Source organism: Gnatocerus cornutus, unplaced genomic scaffold (genome assembly GCF_029298725.1).
Source record: "Gnatocerus cornutus isolate USDA-ARS CGAHR unplaced genomic scaffold, icGnaCorn1.1 ctg00000023.1, whole genome shotgun sequence".
Taxonomy (NCBI): domain Eukaryota; kingdom Metazoa; phylum Arthropoda; class Insecta; order Coleoptera; family Tenebrionidae; genus Gnatocerus; species Gnatocerus cornutus.
Window position 1 is genome coordinate 1,161,396 of NW_028275375.1, and position 23,133 is coordinate 1,184,528.

The following is a 23,133-nucleotide window of genomic DNA, read 5'->3' on the forward strand; positions in this document are numbered from 1 at the left end:
TTTTAGAAATTTTTACTTTGAAAATGAAGCAAAAATTTGCGACATTTTTTCTCTACTAAAATTCGTAATTTTGCTAATTTTTGTGTCACAGCTATGAAATTTGAGAAAAATACTATTTTTGAAACGATTATTAACTCGGCCAATTTTCAAAATTATAAAGCAAAAGACACCAGATTTAGAAATTTTTGTTTTTGAACATGAAGCAAAAATTCCCGACATTTTCTACTAAAATTCGTAAGTTTGCTAATTTTGGTGTAACAGCTATGAAATTTGGGGGAATTACTATTTTTGAGTCGGTTATTAACTCTACTAATTTTCAAAATTATAAAACAAAAAACACTAATTTTAGAAATTTTTACTTTGGAAATGAAGCAAAAGTTTTCGACTTTTTCTGCTAAAATTTGTAATTTTGCTAATTTTGGTGTCACAGCTATGAAATTTGAGGAAATTATTATTTTTCAGTTGATTATTAAGTTCGCTAATTTTCAAAATTGTAGAACAAAAAACACCAATTTTAGAAATTTTTACTTTAAGCATGTAGCAAAAATTTTCGACATTCTCTACTAAAATTCGTAATTTTGCTAATTTTGGTGTCCCAGCTATGAAATTTGAGGAAATTACTATTTTTGAATTGATTATTAACTCGACCAATTTTCAACATTATAAAGCAAAAGACACCAGATTTAGAAATTTTTACTTTGAACATGAAGCAAAAATTTCCGACATTCTCTACTAAAATTCGTAATTTCGCTAATTTTGGTGTCACAGCTACGAAATTTAAGGAAATTTCTATTTTTGTGTCTATTATTATTTCTACTAATTTTCAAAGTTATAGAGCAAAAGACACTAATTTTAGAAAATTTTACTTTGAAAATTCCCCGACATTCTCTACTAAAATTCGTAATTTCGCTAATTTTGGTGTCATAGCTATGAAATTTAAGAAAATTACTATTTTTGAGTCTATTAATATCTCCACAAATTTTCAAAGTTATAGAGCTAAAGACACCAATTTTAGAAATTTTTACTTTTTAAATGAAGCATTATTTCCAACTTTTTCAACTAAAATTCGTAATTTTGCTCATTTTGGTGCTTTGAAATTTGGAGGAATTACTATTTTTGAGTCGATTATTAACACCACCAATTTTCAAAATTATAAAACAAAAGACACCAATTTTAGAAATTTGAATTGAATCAGACTTTCGGGATTTTAATATGACAAAGTTGACATCATTGTCCTCCTAGAATTTGACAGTTGTTAGTTTTGACATGATAATTTCTGTGTATTAAGCTTACTGACATTAAAAAGGTTAGTTTAGGCATAGAGCGACGTTACACAGTGACACAATCTTCGAAATTTGGCGCGGGAAATTTGAAATTTTACTTTTTTTTAATTCCATTTTTAATAATGCCGTAATAACAAAATTAAATTAATTAAATTAAATTTGAAAAGCAGAAAAATTGAAAAATCCCAATTCCCACGTTATTTCTCTATGCTCAGCAATAAACCAGAAAACTTAATTAAATAGAAACTGAAGAAAAAACTCAAATCAGATAACTTTTCCCTCGAAGGTGCATGCGAATAATCTTTGCGATCGCGCTAATTAATTAGTGATTTCACACCTTGCACCCCATTTCCGGTCACGTTCATAATTCCGCATTTCCGTCACACGTCCATCCGTGTGTGCTTTCATTTATCCAATTTTATGAGTTCTCTTTTAATAAAATTACCAATTTAGTTAAGACAGCGCATCTCGGGGAAAATCTCTCAACTTTAATTTCATAATTAGATTTTATAGAGAATCTGTCTTCGTCTTTTTCTCGCGAGTGCATCGGGAGGCGTGAGTCGATGGCACACTTCGGGGTTGATTACCTTTGATGAGCTTTTTGTCGACAAATCGATCATTTTTAGGCGAATTGGGTTATTCTCTGCACACTAATAAATAATAACGACGAGATTTACATTGTCGATGGAAAAATAATGCGATAATTTATTGGTAGTTCGTTCCGGCGATTTTTTATGTCTGAATATGAGAGAGGTTTTATTGTCTTGCGAATCGCGCGCTTTATCTTCGGATTCATACGCTGCTGAAACATTTCAACATTACGATAAGAACTTGGCGTTACATTGTTCCTCCGACTTCTTTTATCTATTGGACGAGCTATTTTTCAATTACGTTCACTAAATTAAACTCTATCACAGTTGGAGAGACTTCTTGAGTTTGGTCTCTTGTATATGTAGGTACATTAAAATCTTTATTTCTTGTTCTAAGATGTTTGCACTTTGGCACAATTATTTGACACTTTCAAAGTAGTAACATCCCTAAATTTAATTGTCATAACTTAAAAATTAACAAAGATACAAATTTTAATGAAAAAAAGTCGAAAATTGTTAATTCGTTCAAAATAAAATTTTCTAAAATCTCCATTTTTTGTTCTAAAGTTTTGTACTTTGGCACAGTTAATAAACGCTTTAGAAGTAAAAATCTCCCCAAATTTCATCGTCATAACTCAAAAACTAACAAAAATACAAATTTTAATAACAAAAAAATGAAAATATTTGAACCATCCCAAAATGAAATTTTCTAAAATCTCCATTTTTTGTTCTAAAATTTTGCACTTTTGTACAATTAATTGACACTTTAAAACTAGAAACTTCCCTAAATTCCTTGGTCATAACTCAAAAACTAACAAAAATACAAATTTTTATAAAAACAAGTTGAAAAATATTAATTTGATCCATTCTAAAATGAAAATTTCTAAAATCTCTATTTTTTGTTTTAAAATTTTGCACTTTGGCACAATTAATGGACACTTTAAAAATAATAACTTCCCTAAATTTAATTGTCATAACTTGAAAACTAGCAAAAACACGAATTTTAATAACAAAAAGTTAAAAATGTTTGGCTCGTTCTAAAATAAAAAATTTCTAAAATCTCCATTTATAGTTTTAAAATTTTGTACTTTGGCACAGTTAATAAACACTTTATAAGTAAAAATCTCCCCAAATTTCATAGTCATAACTCAAAAACTAACAAAAATACAAATTTTTATAAAAAAAAGGTTGAAAATATTTGATCCAACCTAAAGTGAAAATTTCTAAAGTCTCTATTTTTTGTTCTAAAATTTTGCATTTTTCCACAGTTAATAAAAACTTTAGAAAAAATAACTTCCCTAAATTTCATCGACTTTACTTACAAATTAACAAAAATACGAATTTTAATACCAAAAAGTTAAAAATATTTGAACCATACCAAAATAAAATTTTCTAAAATCTCCATTTTTTGTTCTAAAGTTTTGTACTTCGGCACAGTTAATAAACGCTTTAGAAGTAAAAATCTCCCCAAATTTCATCGTCATAACTCAAAAACTAACAAAAATACAAATTTTAATAACAAAAAAATGAAAATATTTGAACCATCCCAAAATGAAATTTTCTAAAATCTCCATTTTTTGTTCTAAAGTTTTGTACTTTGACACAGTTTATTGACACTTTAAAACTAGAAACTTCCGTAAATTTCATTGTTATAACTTAAAAATTAACAAAGATACAAATTTTAGAGGAAAAAAAAGTCGAAAAGTGTTAGTTCATTCTAAAATAAAATTTTTAAAATCTCTATTTGTTGTTCTAAAAATGTATACATTGACACAGTTAATAAACACGTCAGACATAGTAACCTTCCCAAATTTCATTATTATACCTCAAAAGTTAACAGAAATACAAATTTTTATAAAAAAAAGTTGAAAATATTTGATCCATCCCAAAATGAAAATTTTTAAAATCTCTATTTTTTGTTTTAAAGTTTTGCATTTTACCACAGTTAATGAAAACATTTGAAAAAATAAGTTCCTCAAATTTTATCGACATTACTTACAAATTAACAAAAATACGAATTTTAATATCAAAAAGTTGAAAATATTTGAACCATACCAAAATGAAATTTTCTAAAATCTCCATTTTTTTGTTCTAAAATTTTGCACTTTTGTACAATTAATTGACACTTTAAAACTAGAAACTTCCTTAAATTCCTTGGTCATAACTCAAAAACTAACAAAAATACAAATTTTTATAAAAACAAGTTGAAAAATATTAATTTGATCCATTCTAAAATGAAAATTTCTAAAATCTCTATTTTTTGTTTTAAAATTTTGCACTTTGGCACAATTAATTGACACTTTAAAAATAGTAACTTCCCTAAATTTCATTGTCATAACTTGAAAACTAGCAAAAACACGAATTTTAATAACAAAAAGTTAAAAATGTTTAGCTCGTTCTAAAATAAAAAATTTCTAAAATCTCCATTTTTCGTTCAAAAATTTTGTACTTTGCAACAGTTAGTCAGCATTTAAGAAGTAAAAATCTCTCCAAATTTCATCGTCATATCTCAAAAACTAACAAGAATACAAATTTTAATAACAAAAAGTTGTAAACATTTGATCCATCCCAAAATGAAAATATCTAAAATCTCTATTTTTTGTTCTAAAATTTTGAATTTTGCCACAGTTAATAAACACTTTAGAAGTAAAAATCTCCCCAAATTTCATCGTCATAACTCAAAAACTAACAAAAATACAAATTTTAATAACAAAATAATGAAAATATTTAATCCATTCCAAAATGAAAATTTCTAAAATCTCTATTTTTTGTTTTAAAATTTTGCACTTTACCAACAGTTAATGAAAACATTTAAAAAAATAACTTACAGAATTTTTATCGACATTACTTACAAATTAACAATAACACGAATTTTTATATCAAAAAGTTGAAAATATTTGAACCATCCCAAAATGAAATTTTTTAAATCTCCATTTTTTCTTCTAAAATTTAGCACTTTGGCACAGTTAATTGACACTTTAAAACTAGAAACTTCCCTAAATTTCATTGTCATAACTTAAAAATTAACAAAGATACAAATTTTAATAAAAAAAAGTCGAAAAGTGTTTCTAAAATAAAATTTGTAAAATCTCTATTTTTTTGTTCTAAAATTTTGTACTTTGGCACAGTTAATAAACACTTTAGAAGTAAAAATCTCTCCAAATTTCATCGTCATAACTCAAAAACTAACAAAAATACAAATTTTAATAACAAAAAGTTGAAAATATTTGATCCAACCTAAGGTGAAAATTTCTAAAATCTCTATTTTTTGTTTTAAAATATTGCATTTTGCCACAGTTAATGAAAACTTTAGAAAAAATAATTTCCCTAAATTTCATAGACATTACTTACAAATTAACAAAAATACGAATTTTAATTTCAAAAGTTGAAAATATTTGATCTATCTCAAAATGAAATTTTCTAAAATCTCCATTTTTTGTTTTAAAATTTTGTACTTTGGTACAGTTAATGAACACTTTAGAAGTAGTAATCTCCCCATATTTCATCGTCACAACTCAAAAACTAACAAAAATACAAATTTTAATAACAAAAGTTGTAAATATTTGATTTATCCCAAAATAAAAATTTTAAAAATCTCTATTTTTGTTCTAAAATTTTGCAATTTGACGCAGATAATAAACACTTTACAAGTAGTAACCTCCTCTAATTTCATCGTCATAACTAAAAAACTAACAAAAATACGAATTTTAATATCAAAAAATAAAAAATATTTAGTTCGTCCTAAAATAACGTTTTCTAAAATCTCTATTTTATCATAACAATAGTGTTTGCAACAACTCCATAGAGAACACCTCATTTGAATAGTTAATTGATAGTGCGGAAACGGAAGGGATTTCGCTTCCAACTCTCCAATTAACTTTACTGTCTCTTCCAACTTGGATCTCTTCTTCCCGTCATTCAGGTGGACATGGCAACAAAAAGCATCGATAGAAAACTAATTAAAGTCGGGTCTGTGCCGATAAAGAAAACCAATAACAACCACAATATATTTTTTATTAATCAACCCCCTCCGGCCTTTCGATTATACAATTCCTTGAAATAATCGCACTGAGTGTTATCGCCGAATTGCGCCTTGGCTACATCGCACAAGTTGTTCATTTTGCACGTCTCATCACAACCCCCTGCAATTCCAGCGTCTCCATTGCGATAATAAAACCTACAATCAATTATTACGAGGGATAACTACCACTTAATCGCACCTAAAGTAGTCATCGAGCAAAGAATGATCATCTGCCATCTTATAAAGGACTTTTTCGACCTCTGAAGGTTGTAAATTATTCACTCCGTAAGCTTCGACAAAGCTATAGAGCTTATACCATTCCGGGGGTTGCGAAGGGTTCGAATTTGCCAAGGTGAGATTAAACGTCCATTCTTCATAATCTAAAAGTGTCTGGAAATTCGGGTGAGTGGTAATACAAGAGAGGTGTACTAACATAAGTGGAGGAATCGACCGAGAAGATTTTGTAACTGGGGTTGGCGTTATCGTAGGGGGTGACTGAAGCCCCGTTGAAAGCCACCCCGATGGGGTCCGTCGAATTCCCATTGAAATAAACGTGGAATTCGTCGCGATGCGTGTGACCATTAAACTGCCCAGTTATCGTCGAATTGAATCTAGGAACTTCTTATACAACCAAGACTACACTCGCTGGTGTTACCTTTCTATAACTCTCCGGTACTCGCGACTCCAGACTTTCAAACAGGAAATGTCTCCTGTGGGAACATGCGTCAAAATGTGGACACTCTCATTATTTTCCTCGGCTTCCTGTAAAACTCCAACGAGCCACTGCAGTTGGTCGAACGGATCAACATCGCTGAAGAACAACCACCAGTTGTCCGTGTAGCAAACATTGCCGTTGAGACCAACAACTCTGAAACCCTCTCGGGGGGTCACACTATAGTACCCCCCTTTTAACGCCGTTTCGGTGACGTCTTCTCCGATGAGTTGTGACCACTCTTCGGCAGCTAGTTTGAACAACCACTGCACCGACAAACTGTCGTCTTCGAGTTTATCGTCCGGCCACCTACAACCCCTAATTAGCCCGGAACTTCCCCAGTTTCACCCGAACTTACACGTTGAGAGGATGGGGCTCGTGATTCCCAAACACCGGAAAAACCGGGACATCGTACGACTCCTTCAGAAACGAGTAAAGCTTCGAGATTGTCTTCGTATTATTATCAACAGTGGTTTGCCAAACCCGATGACTGATAATATCACCAGTGTAATAAACGTAGTCGTACTTCTGAGTTTTGGTCTGCCGAACCGCCTCCTCCACGGTGTACCAAGGAATATCCGCCATCCGATAATCACTCCAGTAGCCACAAGCAGCGTCTTCGGAACCCAGTTCGGTTTGGTCAAACTGACAACAAACCGGCTCTCCGCAATCCGCGTTCGCACCAACTTTATAATTAGCATCGTAGTGAAAATCCGAAAGATGAAGAATGTTAAAACTGTCTCCAACCCCCACGTCCAGCTCTCGTTTCACCGGTTTTCCTTCGGGTATTTCTATTGACCACTCGAAGCTGTCACCCGTCGGACACCCGAAATTCTGCATGAGCGAGCCGCAGACTCTCTCCGCTTTGATCCCAGGGTAGTTGTCAACAATATAAAGAAGAATATCAATGTTTTGACTCACACTTCCGTGACAAACGCGCTCTTTTTCAACCCCCAGAGTAACACAAATTTGAACGGCGATCTCCACTAGAGCTTCTTTGGTCATTCCGTGGAGTCTCTCATCGACCACCAAGTCAAAGACTAAGTTACACAAATAACACATTTCGGTATTGTCGTAGAGTTTCTCCATGCCTTCACGGAAGAGATGGACGAGTTGGTAGTTCTTCGCCGCTTCTTCATACTCCGAAGAAATCTTACCAGTTTTGATATATTCGCTTAGACTGACTCCAATCCGCTCGAAATTTTCTAGGAAGAGTTTAATCTCGTTTTACCGTTTTAGAGAGTGAAGACTTACGGTTCGCTGAGACGCCGAGGAGTAGTACCACGAAGAAGAACTTCATTTCGAAGAAATAATCGAAAGTGGAAGATACGGGTTTAAATAGTGTCGCAATCAATGCAGTACTTGAAACCTTATAAATAATTGATAAAAAATAATTGATCGGACTGTGAGCACTGATAAAGAAAGGATCTTTCAAGGTCGAACAATAAAAATAAAGTTAAAAAACTGTGTTTTAAGATTTATTATATTACTAGTGGTGTAATAAATCTTTTAATATAACGATCTTTCCTATGTCCAAACCTAAAGACGTTCAACGGAAAGGAATTCTAAACAAAAGCTTGTTTTCGAAAATTTTTGGGTGTAAATCAGGCTTTAATTTTTTTGGGGAAAATTGAAAGTTGTGATTTTTGAGGTTAATACGTCAAAGTTGGGTAAATTGAGTAATAATTAATCCAAGATTTGTTCCAAAAGGAATACGTTTTAGCAAACTTGTGCAGCAAGATTAGCTTCTATAGCATATCCGGTGAGAGATTGGGATATTTCGACAGTTGACATATAGGTTGGCAGCAAATTATGCTACAAAATACAAATTCCTACGCGAAATGGGTTGACAGGGTTGTCAGTAACTGGGGTTACTTTGTTATTTTAAATTTCGCGCGTATGGAACACATTTTATTGCGTAGATTTAGTGACTTTTCTGTCATTCAAACTCTCACTGTACGAACTATAGTATATCAGTTGCGTCAAGGTCAAACGCTTTTGTTGCCAACTGTTATCGATAAAAATACTAGGGGGTGATTTACTTTTTATTGAGCTCTATTATACAGTGACGGCCAAAATAAACTGATACCTACAAGTCTTTTTTAAAAAACCACCAACACTGCAATTTTCCCCTGCATTACAACCGGCAACGTTGCCTAGGGAGATTTTTGGTGAGAAAATAGTTGTCAAATTTTTGACATTTCTGAAAATTAGGCAGTGTTTTCGTTAAAAACGTTTCATTTACAGCCTGTTGGATTGCAAATCAAATGATTTAATAGTGAAAAGACTCGGCCCAGCCTGAAAGGCCGTTTTGTGTAATCAAATTGTCAATTAGGCAGCTAACCTATTTGATTTTATCACCAAAAAGTCACCATCGACGGTGTTGCCGGTTGTAAATTGCTGGGAGAGTGCGGTGCTAGTGATTTTTTAATAAAAAAACGGACTTTAAAAAGACAAGCTTTCAAAGTAGGCATAATGACAATTATTGTAGGCCCAACAATCACATTTTCTTTAAACAAAAGAAAAGAAATGATTTTGATGCATGCTTACATTTGCAAACTCCTTATTGCATATTTTTTTTACTCTTAAATATTTAATTGCATTTCCAATCGACAAAACACCTTCGAATTGTAGGCACAGCTTACCTTCTGTAGGTTAAGTGTCTTGTATTGGTAGTTATGATAACATCCTATTAGTAGTTTAACGATTTAATTTTTAGGCTCAACGTCGTTCAAGTGCTGTACCACTTTATTTTGGCCCTCACCAAGGGGTAACCTGTGTCTACAATGTAAATGGGTTTTGTAGATGCATTTAAAAGTCAAAAAGAATAAGCAACACCCTGCATAAGTAGGCTACAACTATTAGTAGTGCCTTTTTTATTTTATTTTATTAATATCATTGTTTAGCCTACTGTATAATTATTATGCCTACTTTGAAAGCCTATTTTACACAACTCAAGTTTTGAAAAAATGTGGTCCACCACTTTATTTTGGCCGCCACTGTAGATGAAGACCTACAGAGTCCAATAGAATCTCAAGAATCACATTCTGATCGTTTTCTAGGTTGGTTTCACAGAGTAGAGCTCGAAATCTAGAAAACTATAGTTCGTACAGTGAGAGATTGAATGACAGAAAAGTCACTAAATCATTATACCGACTTTGAAAGTCTATTTTACACAGCTCAATTTTTGAAAAAATGTGTTTCAAAACTTGTACCATTTAGATTTAAACCATCTAAAGGAATTTCAACAAAACAAATATCCAAAGAAAATTTAAACTTCTTTATTAATCCATCATATTAATGTTGATTGTACAAATCCTTGAAATAATCGCACTGAGTGTTGTCCCCAATCTGCGCCCTTGCCACATCGCACAAGTTGTTCATTTTGCACGTCTCATCACAACCCCCTTCAATCCCAGCATCGCCGTCCCGATAATAAAATCTACAATCAATTATTACGAGGAATAACTACCACTTAATCGCACCTAAAGTAGTCATCGAGCAAAGAATGATCTTCCGCCATCTTATAAAGGACTTTTCCGACCTCAAATGGTTGTAAATTATCCACCCCGTAGGCTTCGACAAAGCTGTAGAGTTTATACCATTCTGGAGTTTCAGAAGGTTTCGAATTTGCTAAAGTAAGATTAAACGTCCATTCTTCATAATCTAAAAGTGTCTGGAAATTCGGGTGAGTGGTAATACAAGAGAGGTGTACTAACATAAGTGGAGGAATCGACCGAGTAGATTTTGTAACTAGGGTTGGAGTTATCGTAGGGGGTGACTGAAGCCCCGTTGAAAGCAACCCCAATGGGGTCCGTCGAATTTCCATTGAAATAAACGTGGAATTCGTCGCGGTGCGTGTGACCATTAAACTGCCCCGTTATCGTCGAATTGAATCTAGAAACTTCTTGTACAACCAAGACAACACTCGCTGGTGTTACCTTTCTATAACTCTCCGGTACTCGCGACTCCAGACTTTCAAACAGGAGGCGTCTCCTGTGGGAACATGCGTTAAAATGTGGACACTCTCATTATTTTCTTCGGCTTTCTGTAAGACTCCAACGAGCCACTGCAGCTGCTCGAACGGATCAACATCGCTGAAGAACAACCAGTAGTTGTCCGTGTAACAGACATTACTGTTAAGACCAATCACTCTGAGCCCCTCTCGAGGGGACACACTATAGTACCCCCCTTTTAACGCCGTTTCGGTGACGTCTTGTCCGATGAGTTGTGACCACTCTTCGGCGGCTAGTTTGAACAGCCACTTCACCGACAAACTCTCGTCTTCGAGTTTATCGTCCGGCCACCTAAAACCCCCATTAGCCTTCGAAGAGATTCGCTCAAACTTACACGTTGAAAGGATGAGGTTCATGATTCCCAAACACCGGAAAAATTGGGATATCATACGATTCGTTCAAAAACGAGTAAATCTTCGAGATCGTCTTCGTATTGTTATCAACAGAAGTTTGCCAAACTCGATGGGCGATAATATCACCAGTGTAATAAACGTAGTCGTACTTCTGCGTTTTGGTCTGACGAACCGTCTCCTCCACGGTGTACCATGGAATATCCGCCAACCGGTAATCACTCCAGTAGCCGCAAGCAGCGTCTTCAGAAGCTAGTTCTGTTTGGTCAAACTGACAACAAACTGGTTCTCCGCAATCCGCGTTCGCACCAACTTTATAATTGGGATCGTAGTGAAAATCCGAAAGATGTAAAATGTTATAACTGTCTCCAGCCCCCTCGTCCAACGCTCGTTGAACTGGTTTCCCTTCCGGTATTGTAATTGACCACTCGAAGCTATCACCAGTCGCACAACCATAATTTTGAAAGAGCGAGCCACAAACCCGCTCCGATTTGATGCCAGGATAGTTATTAACAATGTAGAGCCAAATATCAATGTTCTGAGTCACACTCCCTTGACAAACGCGTTCGGTTTCAACACCTAAAGAAGTACAAAGGTAGAGAATTCTCTCCATGAGATCCTCTTTGGTCATTCCTTCTTCCAGTTCGTGGACAACTAAATCAAACACGAGGCTGCACATGTAACAAACTTCTGCATTGTCGTAGACGTTTTCCATGTGGTCACGGAAGACATGAGTTAACTGGTAACTCTTTGCGGCTTCTTCAAACCCCGAAGAAATGGTACCAGTTTTTATATATTCGGTGATCCCATTTCCGATCCGCTCAAAATTTTCTAGGAATAGTTTAATCTCGTTCTAAAGAGTGGAGACTTACTGTTAGCTGAGACGCCGAAGAAGAGTAACACGAAGACGTAGAGGAGTTTCATTTTGGGGGAGTAACAACAAGTGGAAACTGTACGCGTTTAAATACAGTCGCTCATTGCAAAAGTACTTGAAACACCTCATCACTAAATTGATAAAAATGATGGATAGAGCACTGATAAGTTGAAGTGTCTTAAAGGGTAAACAAGAAAAACAATACAATTATTAGTATTTGTATTGTACCTTCGAGTTTGATAATATCACTAGTGGTGTAATCAATTCATTACACAACTCATTTTAATAAATGAGTTAATTAATAAAAATTATTATTTATTAATTATTAATAAAAATAACAATGTTTTTATCAAAAAAAGGTAATACGTTATTAGAAATAATGGCTAACAAAGATATATTAAAATTAACCCAAATTTAGCAACTTCTAAGAACACAAATTTCGTTCTTGAGACCCCAAAAATGTCGAAATTAAAGCGCGTTCAAGTTTTTTTGTAATTTTTTTTAGCTGCTCGAAATAAAAATATGTACAAATTCTCCTTTTCGCTCTAAATTTTTGTGAATCGGCACTGTAAATAAGACAGTCAAGAGTAATAATCTCCACAAATTTCGTTAAAATGACATATAAAATAAAGAAATTACAGGATCTTAAAAAACTTTGGTGGCATTTTTTTGGTCTTAAAACGAAAATTTCTAAAAATTCGACTTTTTGATTTAAATTTCTGCAAATTGGTGATATTACTAAAACAAACAAAAGAAACAATAGGAATAAGTTTTGTTCCTGTCGTACTAAAAATAACGAAATTAAATTAAATAAGTACCAAATTAATATTTTTATCCAAAGACTACAATTTAACACAAAATAGCTATTTGCATTTAATCGCAAAAATACTTCATTTAATAACAAGACAAAACCTAATTTATATAATTAATTTTAATTTTACTAATTCAGTTACGAAATGAGTCTATTTTAAACAACATTTCATTTACAAAATGCCGTTTGTTTAGGACAAGTCATATAAATAAGTTGTCGATAAAATACAAATACAAAAATTTATCAAAATCTGACATATGTAAGAAAATACTGATTTTATAGCTTTTTATTTACTGAATAAGAAATAATCTTACAAATCACGAGGCAAAAATGCCACTATCACACGACGTGTGGATTCATTTCCTCTTCGACTCGATCATCAATAGCTCGTCTAGTCAAAAAAGGAATCCCTTGTGTCTCTAATTCCATAAATACTTTTATTTTTAGGAGTACTTTAAGTGTATTTAGAAACTTGCCGATGACGTACACTTAATGACAAAAACGTCCAGATTCGATAATAAATAAAACACAATTAAAAGTTTTAATTTGCTCTTGAAAATTGTATATTGAATTGTTCTCCAAAGAATTATTTATTCAGAAAATGGCAATTCTTTTGGTAATTTATCATTAACGTGCATTCAATGAAAATTCGTTTTGTTGCAAAATTTAAAATTTTAAACTATTCAATTTTAAACTATCAAGTGACTTTGTTATGTTGCAAACCTGAGTCGAAATCGACAAAGTTCTTTATAGGGAATATTCGACTTTGACTAGGAATGTCCACTACACTAAATAGGGTATTCTAAAACAAGTTGCAGAATTCCCTAGATTTGCGCTTGAGCAGAAAGAACGAATGTTGGAATTGACCTCTGTAACGAGTTTTTAATAGTAATTTCTATATTACGGCTTTTCTTTCGAATTTAGCTTCAAAAGTCAACCTACAGCATCCAAAATGGCATATAAACTTCATTCTTTAGTAATTTTGGGTGATTTTTCATTGTGACACCAAAAATCGTGTCATTCTTTTAGAGACTTTTGAACCCAAAATTGTTTTAGCATGATTTTTTAACATAGAATAAAGTCATTCTAATGCCCTAATATAGAAATTGTATTACTAGTTGCATTAAAGTTTGTTTTTTTTCTGGCAGTGCTTCTTTAAGTAACAGATAAAAGAACCGAAATCACAACTAGCCACCACTGAAGATAAACCCTTTGACTTCCTCCATAGACCCCCAGAAACCGCTCGCAATGGACATCATCCCCGTACACTGTCGTGGCGATCTGACACAAATTCTCCCTCTCGCAACTAGAATCGCACCCAACTTCCAGCATGTGCTCTCCATCCCGGTACTTAAACCTGAAACTTCTTGTAAAAAAAACTCCAAACTCCACCACCATCCACCTGAAATAGTCCTGCAAAAGCGACTTATTCTCCGCCATTTTGTACAAAACTCGGTCCAGTTGGGCGGGATTCAGACTCTCAACATCGTACGCCTCCACGAAACTGTACTCTTTGTACCATTGAAGCGACTCGTTTGTTGCAGTACCCAAATCAAAAGTCCACTGCTCGTAATCCCGAAGAGACTAAAAGGAGTTTAGTGCGCCTACCACGTCCCTACTTACGAAAGTCTCGGCGTCAACTTCGTAGAGTTTGTAACTGGGGTTCGACCAACTGTAAGGAGTTAAAGAAGCGCCGTTGAAAGCCGCGTTGATGGGTTGAGTACCATTGTAGAAGACGCGGAATTCGTCCCAGTGCGAATGCCCATTGAACTGCCCGGCGATGATGTGGGAAAACCGGTTGATAATCCTGGAGTACTCCTGTTCCCATTTCAGGAGACACTCGTAGGTTCCTGGGGGAACATGAGAGAGGATGTGGACGCGTTCGTTATTATCCTCCGCGACTTTAAGAGTGTCGGCCAACCATTGTAACTGCTCGTACAAATCAGAGTCGTCGAACAGCAGCCAGAAGTTGAAGACATAGCAGAGGTTGCTGTTGATGGCTATAATTCGGAATCCGGGGCGTGGAGTGACTGTATAAAATCCCCCTTTCCGGACCGTCTCTGTGATGTCTTCTCCTGTGAGATCCGACCAGAAGGTCGCAGCGAGTTCGAAGAGCCACGACGTGGAGAACCCGCGAGATTTTCCTGGACTCCAACTAAAACTCTGCTTAATTAAAGGAGCTCGCAACTCCAACTTCCATAATTACAGATTGAGGGGGTGCGGCTCGTGGTTCCCGAAAATCGGGAAAACCGGAATATTAAAACTCCGGTTTAGGAAGGAATAGAGTTGGGAAATCGACGCGTTGTTCTTTGAAATCGAAGTATCCCAGACTCTGTGACTGATAACATCACCGGTGAAGTACACAAAATCCGCGTCATGACTCCTGATTTGTTTGACGGCTTCCTCGATGAGCGCCCACGAAGAATCGGCGTGGCGATAGTCAGTCCAGAACCCGCAAGAACTCGAGGACTCCCCAGTGTACTCTTGGTCTTCCTGACAACAAAGAGGTTCGCCACAATTCGGGTTACCAAACGCTCGGTAGTTCGGATCGTAATGAATATCAGACAATTGTACGACTTTGAAGGTTTCTTCGGAACTGTAATTGGAGGCGGTTCTGTTGGTGGGAGGTGGTAGCGCCACTGACCACGATGGTTGAGCGCCCATGGTACACCCAGCGCCTTGTAAAATCGACCCGCAGATCCTCTCTCCACTCACTTCAGAATTGGCGATTATGTAAAAGAGAATCTCCGCGTTCATGTCGATGGTGCCTGAACAAACTCTCGAGGATTCTACGTTCAAAGAGACGCAAAGGAATTTTATTATGGAGACGATGGCAGCTGGGGAAGTGCCGTTTCTTGTTGCTTCGATCGCTTGGTCGAAAATGAAGGTACATAAAGGGCACACTATTAAACGTTCTGCGAGTTTCTTCGGGTTAACACGGAAGATATTGGGGAGTTGGTGGGACTGTAACCGCCGTGGTAAGTTTGGAGGGACTTTGCTGGTGGTGAAGAGTTGTTGGAGGTCATTTTTGAGGAGGTCCACGTCGTCTGGAAGAAGAGAATAGTGGCGAACGTGAAGATTCCACTTACCATGGGTTTGGGAGAGACAGATAAGAGTTGCTAGCACAAGAAGTGTTGGCCTCATTTTAACTCACAAGTTAAATGTGGCAAGACCTTATTATATTCATTTGACAATGGCATTTTTTTATGTAAATACGGAGGAATTATCTGTTAATCTTTTCCGTGATCTTGGACTTTATCTTCCTAAACATTATCAAAAAAAATCAGTCTGTGTTATCATTAACAAACAATTCAATTGTGTAACTTGGAGGATCTCTAAGTAAACGCTGGCAACCTTGAATGCAAAACTCTGTCTTCCCAGAAATTTTATTGAAACTAAGAAATTCAGCGCCCTTGATCGTACAATTTCAAAAACCGGTTGCAATGACCATCCTCTTGGAAAACCGTGGTGGTAATCTCACACAGATTATCTCTTTGGCACTGTTGATCACACCCCCTTTTAATCCCAGCGTCTCCATTTCGGTACTTGAACCTAAAAACCACAATAATCATCGCACAACTCCCCGAAAACCTACTTGAAGTAGTCGTTGAGAAGAGAATGGTTTTCCGCCATTTTGTACAAGAGTTTATCAACTTCCAGAGGGTGTAAACTCTCAACTCCGTACACCTCCACAAAACTGTACAATTTGTACCATTGCACCCTTTCTAAGGGTTGGGAGTTTGCAAGAGTTAAGTTAAAAGTCCACTCCTCGTAGTCCCTCAAAGTCTTAACAAAGTGTTAAAGCCAACCCTCGTCTCAACTTACAAAACTCGCCCCTTCAACTTCATAGATCTTATAACTGGGATTCGCCGAGCTAAAGGGGGTGATTGAGGCTCCGTTGATAGCCACCCCCACTGGTTGAATGGGGTTGGATCTGTTGTAATACACGTGGAACTGGTCTTTATGCGTGTGCCCATTAAACTGCCCGGTGATGGTGTGGGCAAACCTGTCAACAATCCTGGAGTATTCCCGCCCCCACACTTTGAGACACTCCTGGCTTCCTGTGGGAATGTGAGACAAAATGTGGACACTCTCCTTGTTGTCCTCGGCTGTTTTAAGAGTGTCGCTGAGCCACTGGAGTTGGCCGAACGGATCAACGTCGTTGAAGATGAGCCACCAGTTGAACGTGTAACCTAGGTTGCTGTTGATGGCGATGATTCTAAAACCGGGCCGGGGGCTCACTGTGTAGTAGCCCCCTTTGAGGACGGTGTCGCTGACGTCTTCTCCGATGAGCTGGGGCCAATGCTCGGCGGCTAAAGTAAAGAGCCACTGGAGTGGGAACTTCTCAGTGGGCCAACTATGAAACTCGTTTATCAAAATCGAAGATTAAAAGACAATCTTCGGGCTTACAGATTTAGAGGATGAGGCTCGTGGTTCCCGAAAACGGGAAACACAGGAACTTTAAAACTGTCTTTGAAGAAAGAGTACAACTGGGAGATTGTCTTCGTGTTGCTGGAGATGCTGGTCTCCCAAACTCGATGGTTGACGACATCACCAGTGAAGTACACATAATCAAATTCTTGAGTTTTGACTTGTCGGAGCGTTTCTTCCACTAGGTGCCACGGAGCATCGGCGTGTCTATAGTCACTCCAGTAGCCACAAGCAGTGTCTTCGGAGTTAGGTGCTCCTTGATCCTCCTGACAACAGAGAGGCTCTCCACAATCCGCGTTTCCTCCAGGAGTGTAATTCGGATCGTAATGAATGTCGCTTAGTTGCAAAACTTTAAAACTCGTCGATTTTCCTTGAGTTCTTTCTTTGGAGTTACCACTGGGTAGTTTGACGGACCACTCATATTCATCCCCTGCTGAGCACCCTAAGAACTGAAAAACCGCCCCACAAATCCTCTTCGGTTTCAAACCGGGATAATTATCGACAATGTACAACAGCGTGTCCTAAGAACTAACGAGTTAGAGGAGGAAGACCAAGACTAGCACTCACAATGTTGAGTTCGACGACGCCCTCACACACTCTGCGAGTCTCAATTCCAAGAAGTGAACACAACAGTTGGATTTCACCGGCTAGAAAGCCTCTGGACATTCCTAATTTTCGTTTGGCAATCATAGTGTCAACTACTACGTTGCAGAGGAGACACACTTGGGGGTTGTTGTACGACTTTTCCATTCCTTCGCGGAACAAGCGCTTCAACTGGTAAGTTTTCAGGGCGTCAAAGAGGTAGTCAGGTTTTTGTTCTTTGATTCCGCGCACCAAAAGATCGAAGTTTTCTGAAGTTTGAGTTTGGAAATCTTTGGAAAAATTGGGATTCTCACCTTGGGTGTTGAGGGGTACTACTCCTGGTAGTGTTAATAAAAGAAGAGGCCACAAGAGTTGCATGTTTGAGGTTCAACAAACGAGTGGTGGCCACAGGTGTGATAATTAAGTATGTAGGTTAAGGAAGTTTTTAAAAAGATAATTTTTGATTTTGGTTCTAATTGTAATAAATTAATATTAATCAACAAACAAATTAGTTGATAGCTGGCTAAACTCTGCTTTAGATTGTTGCCAGGATAATATTTATACCAATTTTAGATAAGAATCTGAGCACTTGTTAAAATTAGTGAACACGAAGAGAACAAAATTTGATCCAAATCTGTCGTGATACGAATAACATTAATCTAAGTCTAGCGGGTCGGTGGGTCAAATAATTAATTTACGAGTGGCGGCCATCGAATTTTGGGTGTTTGAGGACGATTTTTTAAGGAGAAAAGCGCGTGAAAAACGATGGTGCAAACCGTTTCTTTTTGTCTGTTGTAGTTTCGAAAATATCGAGCTTGAAGAATTTTAAAAAGAAAAATCACATATCCAAATATTTAAACGGCCATAACTCAGTTATTTGTTGGCTGGCGTGGATTTTGAATTGATTTAGAATCTGCGCACAATTCTGCGTAAAATGAGCTCAAATAACGCAAGTTTGCCCCAACATTAGATAAGCGAGATATCGATGTATGAGTTTGGTATAGTTTTAGTCATAAATTTTTGCGAAAAAATGCAACTTTTGACTTTTGGAAAATGTAAAAACTATTTCTTATGTAAAAAATCGCGAGAAAAACGATGGCGCAAACCGCATCTCAATATCTGTGATAGTTTCCGAAATATTGAGCACGAATTGTTTCGAACCTTCAAAAATTTGGCCCTCTGGCGACAACCCAAAAATTTAAACGGCCATAACTCAGTTATTTGTTGACTAAATTTAAAAATTCTTGCGGCTTTGGATTCGGCGTGACATTTTGCGTAAAGTGAGTAAATTTGTTGAATTTGCTAAATAAATAAACGAGGCATTGGCCAAAAACTGTTTTGAAGAGGTCGTTTTGGGGTGATTTTCAATCACTGTGTTAAAAGTGAAAACGACGTTTAATGCCTTTGTGTTAAACATGAGTCGAAAGAGGAGCTCGAGATCTATCTATTTGTCAAATTTGAGATCGATCGGACAAACAGATTACAAGTTATGGCTAAAAATAAAAAAAATTGAAAATTTTTCATCATTTGAGTCGGATTTTTTTTTCGCGAAAAATCGACTATCGAATTTTGGGCTTTTGACAACTTTTTCTAACGTAAAATGAGCCAAGAAAAACAATGGCGCAAACCGCATCTCAATATCGCTGATAGTTTGCGAGATATTTAACTTTAAAAATTACGAAAAGTTAGGAAAAATGAAAATCAACTATCCCAAATTTTGATCGGCCATAACTCAGTTATTTGTTGTCGGATCTAAATTTCAAGCCCAGATTTGGAATCTGTGGAAAATTCTGCGTACCCTGATGTAGAATAACGCAAGTTTACTCAAAAAATAAGCGAGATATCGACGTCAGAAGTTTGGCATAGTTTTAGTCATGAATTTTCGCGAAAAACTGCAACTTTCGACTTGTGGAAAATTTAAAAACTGTTTCTTATGTAAAAAATTGCGAGAAAAATGATGGAGCAAACCGCAGAGTCCGAGATTTTGAGCACGAATTGTTTCGAACCTTAAAAAATTCGGCTCTTAGCGACAACCAAAAAGTTCAAATGGCCATAACTCAGTTATTTGTTGACGATAATTAAAAATTCTAGCGGCTTTGAATTCACCGTGACATTTTGCGTAAAGTGCGCTGAAATTTGTTGAGTTTGCTAAATAAATAAACGAGGCTAAATAAAAATCCAAAAATTGAAAAATTTTCATCGTTTGAGTCAAAATTCGCGAAAAATCGACTATCAAATTTCAAGCTTTTGAGAACTTTTTCTGACGTAAAATGATGTGAGAAAAATAATGGCGCAAACCGCATCTCAATATCTCTAATAGTGTCCAAGATATTACTTATTTTACTTATTATAATTATACTTATTGTACTTTAAAAATTAGGAAAAATGAAAATCAACTATCCGAAACTTTGATCAACCATAACTCAATTATTTGTTGTCGGATCAGAACTTCAATCCCAGATTTGGAATCTGCGCAAAATTCTGCGTAAAATGAGCCTAAATATCGCAAGTTTACCCCAAAAATAAATTATTCCTCGTATTATTATTAGAAAATCCACCTTTTCTTCGTAGCAAAATGGAGAATGGATGTGAATCGAATTAATTCATTGGCCTGCATTTTTTCTTACAAAAAACGCACCCAAACTACCAACGCGAGCGCAACATTTGGTTGGCCAAGGCGATAAATTCTGTTGGAAGGTGAAAACTGATAAATTCCTGAGCTAATTAATTCCTGTAACTACATAAAAAAACGCTCGAAACAAATAAAAAATGCAATAACATATTAAGGAAATAAGAATCTGATTACTGATACTGATAAGGCGTTTAACCTTTGATCATCTCGTGATAAGAGATAAAAAGAGTTTACATGGTCAAAAATAGAAACACAGAAAATTTTATCCAGAGTTATATTTTTGTTTAACTTTCACAAATCGACTTATTTAACGTTCAGTTTTTCCTTCAAGTTTCTCCAAATCCTTCAAAGACACGACAAGAGAATCATCAAATTCTTTGATTGTGTCTTTAACATTTTCTTTAATGTCCTCCTTGATTGTTTCTTTGTTAGCACCAACGTAATTTGCTGCTGATTTTACCAACGCCTTTTCCACCTTTACTTCCTTTGGCAATGTCCCAACTTCCTTTTGATTCAATTTCCCATCCATGATCCTTGCCAGAGTTGTCAGATAAATCTCAATTTCGCCGACTTTGTCCTTCACCATTTCATTGATCTTCTTTTTGATCCTATCTTTGAAATTTTCCGCCATTGAGTTGAACATGCGCTGGTTCTCTTCACTCGCTGTCGAATTCCCAACTTGGGCTTCATTTGGCTTGAGAACTCTTCTCGAGAAGTTGAAATGGTTGAATAAGAAATCAACGAAACTCGGAGTTGCCAAAGGGAAAATCGCCAGGAAAACTAAAGTTAAGCACAGCACCTTCATATTTTACATTTGACGCGAGAACTATAACTGCCGCTAATCACTCATTGTTCTTTGATTTTCGATAAACAGCGATATTTCCAAGTCATTACCATAAAATCGCAATAAACACTTTTAAAGGCAATTTGTCTTAACGATGGACCGTGCAAAATTCCTCTCCGACATGCTTTATTTCTTGAACGACCTTTTTAGTTTCCTTCTTGTTACCATCCGCCCCGACGCAAATTAGAATATTGACTGGAGCATCGCCTAGCTCATTTATAAGAAGATTGATTTTAAATTTAAATTTAAATTTAGTCGTCAGATTTCCCAAATAAAAAACGATTTATTTTGCAATTTTATTAGAACGTTATGCGTCGTACAGTGCCAAGAATCGGTTACACGCGTCATAATTTCCATAGAGCGTCGTTACAATGCTGCACAAAAGATCTTTTTTGCAGCCGTCCGAACACCCGCCTTTGATGCCGGCGTCGCCGTTTCTGAACTTGAATCTGAAATTTTCCGTTTATTTTAGTTACTTCAGTTGGTAACGTACAGGAAATAATCATCTAGAAGACTGTGGTCTTCGGTCATCCTGTACACCACTTGGTCAACTTCAGATGGTAACAAAGTTTCCGCTCCAAAAGCTTCGACAAAACTGTACAGTTTCTTCCACTCCACTGGGGCGCCCTCTCCTGCGGCGTTCGCCAGAGTCAAGTTAAAGTACCACTCTTCATAGTCAAGGAGGTGCTAAAACTCTCTCTTTTACACCGCTCGATCCTCTGGTTTACTCACAAAAGTCGTATCGTCAACCTCGTAGTACTTGAAACTAGGATTTGAGTTGCTAAATGGGGTAACGGACGCCCCGTTGAAAGCCACCCCTACTGGTTCTTCCGGATTTGAAGTGTTGTAAAACACGTGGAACTCATCCTTGTGCGTGTGTCCATTGAACTGACCGGTGATGGTATTAGCGAACCTGGAGAAAACCGTATGGAGAGTTCCTAACATTGTTCGTTTTGATTTGCGGACGGTTCGTCCCCGGCAATTTGCCCCGACAGTTTGGGCCCGACTTTTTTGTCCCCGGTTAATTCGTCCCCCACAAATTTGTTTCTGAAAGCTTTGTTTTGGGTTTGTTCTTCCTACATATAAAATAATTTTAAAATTCTTACTTCTTGTTTTAAAATTCTATAATTTGATACAGTAAATAAGCTTTATGAAAGTAGTAAATGTACAAAATTTGTTTGTTCCAACTTTAAAACTTTCGACGTTACGAAATTTTATAGACACATTTTGATTTTGAGTTAGTCCTCCATATAAAAAATTCTAAAATTCTTATTTCTTGTTCTAAAATTCCATGATTTAATACACTTTATAAACATCTTCAAAGGAGTAGATATAATAAATTTGACTATTTTAACTTTAAAACTGTAGGAGTTACAAATTTTAATAGACACATTTTGATTTTGAGTTAGTTCTATATATAGAAAATTTCTAAAATTCTTACTTCTTGTTTTAAAATTCTATAATTTAATACACTTAATAAACATCTTCAAAATAGTCAATGTTCCAAATTTGAATGTTCTAACTTTAAAACAGTCGAAGTTACAAAATTTAATAGACACAGTTTGATTTTGAGTTAGTCCTACATGTGAAAAATTCTAAAATTCTTACTTCTTGTTCTAAAGTTCTATAATTTAATACACTTAATAAGCTTCTTCAAAATAGTGAATCGCCCAAATTTGAATGTTCAAACTTTAAAACTGCCAAAGTTACGAAATTTAATAAACACATTTTGAGTTTGTCCTTCCTACATATAATTTTTTTTTAAATTCTTACTTTTTGCTCTAAAATTCTAGAATTTAATACACTAAATAAGCATCCTGAAAGTAGTAAATGTACCCAATTTGGTTGTTCGAACTTTAAAACTGTAGAAGTTACGAAATTTAATAGACACAGTTTGATTTTGAGTTAGTCCTAAATTATAAAATTCTTACTTCTTGTTCTAAAATTTTATAATTTAATACACTTAATAAACTTCTTCAAAATAGTG

At 35.7% G+C, this 23,133-nt stretch overlaps 5 protein-coding genes across 7 annotated transcripts in view; all 5 read right to left on the reverse strand.

The window, feature by feature from the left end:
• Positions 1 to 23,133, reverse strand: part of LOC148166266 (transient receptor potential-gamma protein-like) — a 129,063-nt gene that overhangs the window by 28,235 nt on the left and 77,695 nt on the right. The window contains exons 11-13 of one of the 3 annotated variants that reach the window (XM_088048672.1): positions 21,879 to 22,059; positions 21,640 to 21,833; positions 21,429 to 21,595 (exon numbers count right to left, since the gene is read on the reverse strand). The exons of the other annotated variants lie outside the window; for them this stretch is intronic. Of the exons in view, the coding sequence (XP_087904798.1) occupies positions 21,454 to 21,595; positions 21,640 to 21,833; positions 21,879 to 22,059 (517 nt within the window). The 3' untranslated portion in view covers positions 21,429 to 21,453. Of the gene's footprint in view, positions 1 to 21,428; positions 21,596 to 21,639; positions 21,834 to 21,878; positions 22,060 to 23,133 lie in introns of those variants that run through there. 3 annotated transcript variants of the gene reach the window in all.
• LOC148166267 (sphingomyelin phosphodiesterase-like) lies at positions 5,879 to 7,944 on the reverse strand. Its single transcript, XM_088048928.1, has 6 exons — positions 7,861 to 7,944; positions 6,965 to 7,811; positions 6,550 to 6,915; positions 6,328 to 6,505; positions 6,094 to 6,284; positions 5,879 to 6,050 (listed from the first exon to the last, which is right to left on the reverse strand). The coding sequence occupies exons 1-6, from the start codon at positions 7,904 to 7,906 to the stop codon at positions 5,894 to 5,896; spliced, it is 1,785 nt and encodes a 594-aa protein (XP_087905054.1). The 5' UTR covers positions 7,907 to 7,944; the 3' UTR covers positions 5,879 to 5,893.
• Positions 9,873 to 11,956, reverse strand: LOC148166268 (sphingomyelin phosphodiesterase-like). The gene is made up of 6 exons (XM_088048814.1): positions 11,845 to 11,956; positions 10,957 to 11,803; positions 10,548 to 10,913; positions 10,326 to 10,503; positions 10,092 to 10,282; positions 9,873 to 10,048 (listed from the first exon to the last, which is right to left on the reverse strand). Exons 1-6 carry the CDS (start codon positions 11,894 to 11,896, stop codon positions 9,904 to 9,906), a joined length of 1,779 nt encoding a protein of 592 aa, XP_087904940.1. The 5' UTR covers positions 11,897 to 11,956; the 3' UTR covers positions 9,873 to 9,903.
• On the reverse strand, positions 13,813 to 15,805 carry LOC148166269 (sphingomyelin phosphodiesterase-like). The gene is made up of 4 exons (XM_088048673.1): positions 14,864 to 15,805; positions 14,281 to 14,812; positions 14,060 to 14,241; positions 13,813 to 14,014 (listed from the first exon to the last, which is right to left on the reverse strand). Exons 1-4 carry the CDS (start codon positions 15,799 to 15,801, stop codon positions 13,813 to 13,815), a joined length of 1,854 nt encoding a protein of 617 aa, XP_087904799.1. The 5' UTR covers positions 15,802 to 15,805.
• LOC148166270 (sphingomyelin phosphodiesterase-like) lies at positions 16,062 to 17,769 on the reverse strand. Its single transcript, XM_088048926.1, has 5 exons — positions 17,656 to 17,769; positions 17,068 to 17,609; positions 16,483 to 17,014; positions 16,253 to 16,443; positions 16,062 to 16,209 (listed from the first exon to the last, which is right to left on the reverse strand). Exons 1-5 carry the CDS (start codon positions 17,752 to 17,754, stop codon positions 16,062 to 16,064), a joined length of 1,512 nt encoding a protein of 503 aa, XP_087905052.1. The 5' UTR covers positions 17,755 to 17,769.

Bases quoted from the DNA above. Each gene is read 5' to 3' on its own strand.
- LOC148166267 (XM_088048928.1), bottom strand. From the start codon at position 7,906: ATGAAGTTCTTCTTCGTGGTACTACTCCTCGGCGTCTCAGCGAACC. The intron at 6,916-6,964 runs GTAAGTTCGGGT...TAGGGGTTGTAG, and splicing joins GAGCCCCATCCTCTCAACGT to GTGGCCGGACGATAAACTCG. The intron at 6,285-6,327 runs GTTAGTACACCT...CCGAATTTCCAG, and splicing joins CGGTCGATTCCTCCACTTAT to ACACTTTTAGATTATGAAGA.
- LOC148166268 (XM_088048814.1), bottom strand. From the start codon at position 11,896: ATGAAACTCCTCTACGTCTTCGTGTTACTCTTCTTCGGCGTCTCAGCT. The intron at 11,804-11,844 runs GTAAGTCTCCAC...AACTATTCCTAG, and splicing joins CTTCGGCGTCTCAGCTAACA to AAAATTTTGAGCGGATCGGA. The intron at 10,283-10,325 runs GTTAGTACACCT...CCGAATTTCCAG, and splicing joins CGGTCGATTCCTCCACTTAT to ACACTTTTAGATTATGAAGA.
- LOC148166269 (XM_088048673.1), bottom strand. From the start codon at position 15,801: ATGAGGCCAACACTTCTTGTGCTAGCAACTCTTATCTGTCTCTCCCAA. The intron at 14,813-14,863 runs GTAATTATGGAA...GCAGAGTTTTAG, and splicing joins GAGCCGCACCCCCTCAATCT to TTGGAGTCCAGGAAAATCTC. The intron at 14,015-14,059 runs GTGGATGGTGGT...AAGAAGTTTCAG, and splicing joins CTTTTGCAGGACTATTTCAG to GTTTAAGTACCGGGATGGAG.
- LOC148166270 (XM_088048926.1), bottom strand. From the start codon at position 17,754: ATGTCCAGAGGCTTTCTAGCCGGTGAAATCCAACTGTTGTGTTCACTT. The intron at 17,610-17,655 runs GTGAGTGCTAGT...GTTAGTTCTTAG, and splicing joins GCGTCGTCGAACTCAACATT to GACACGCTGTTGTACATTGT. The intron at 16,210-16,252 runs GTAGGTTTTCGG...TGTGGTTTTTAG, and splicing joins CTTCTCAACGACTACTTCAA to GTTCAAGTACCGAAATGGAG.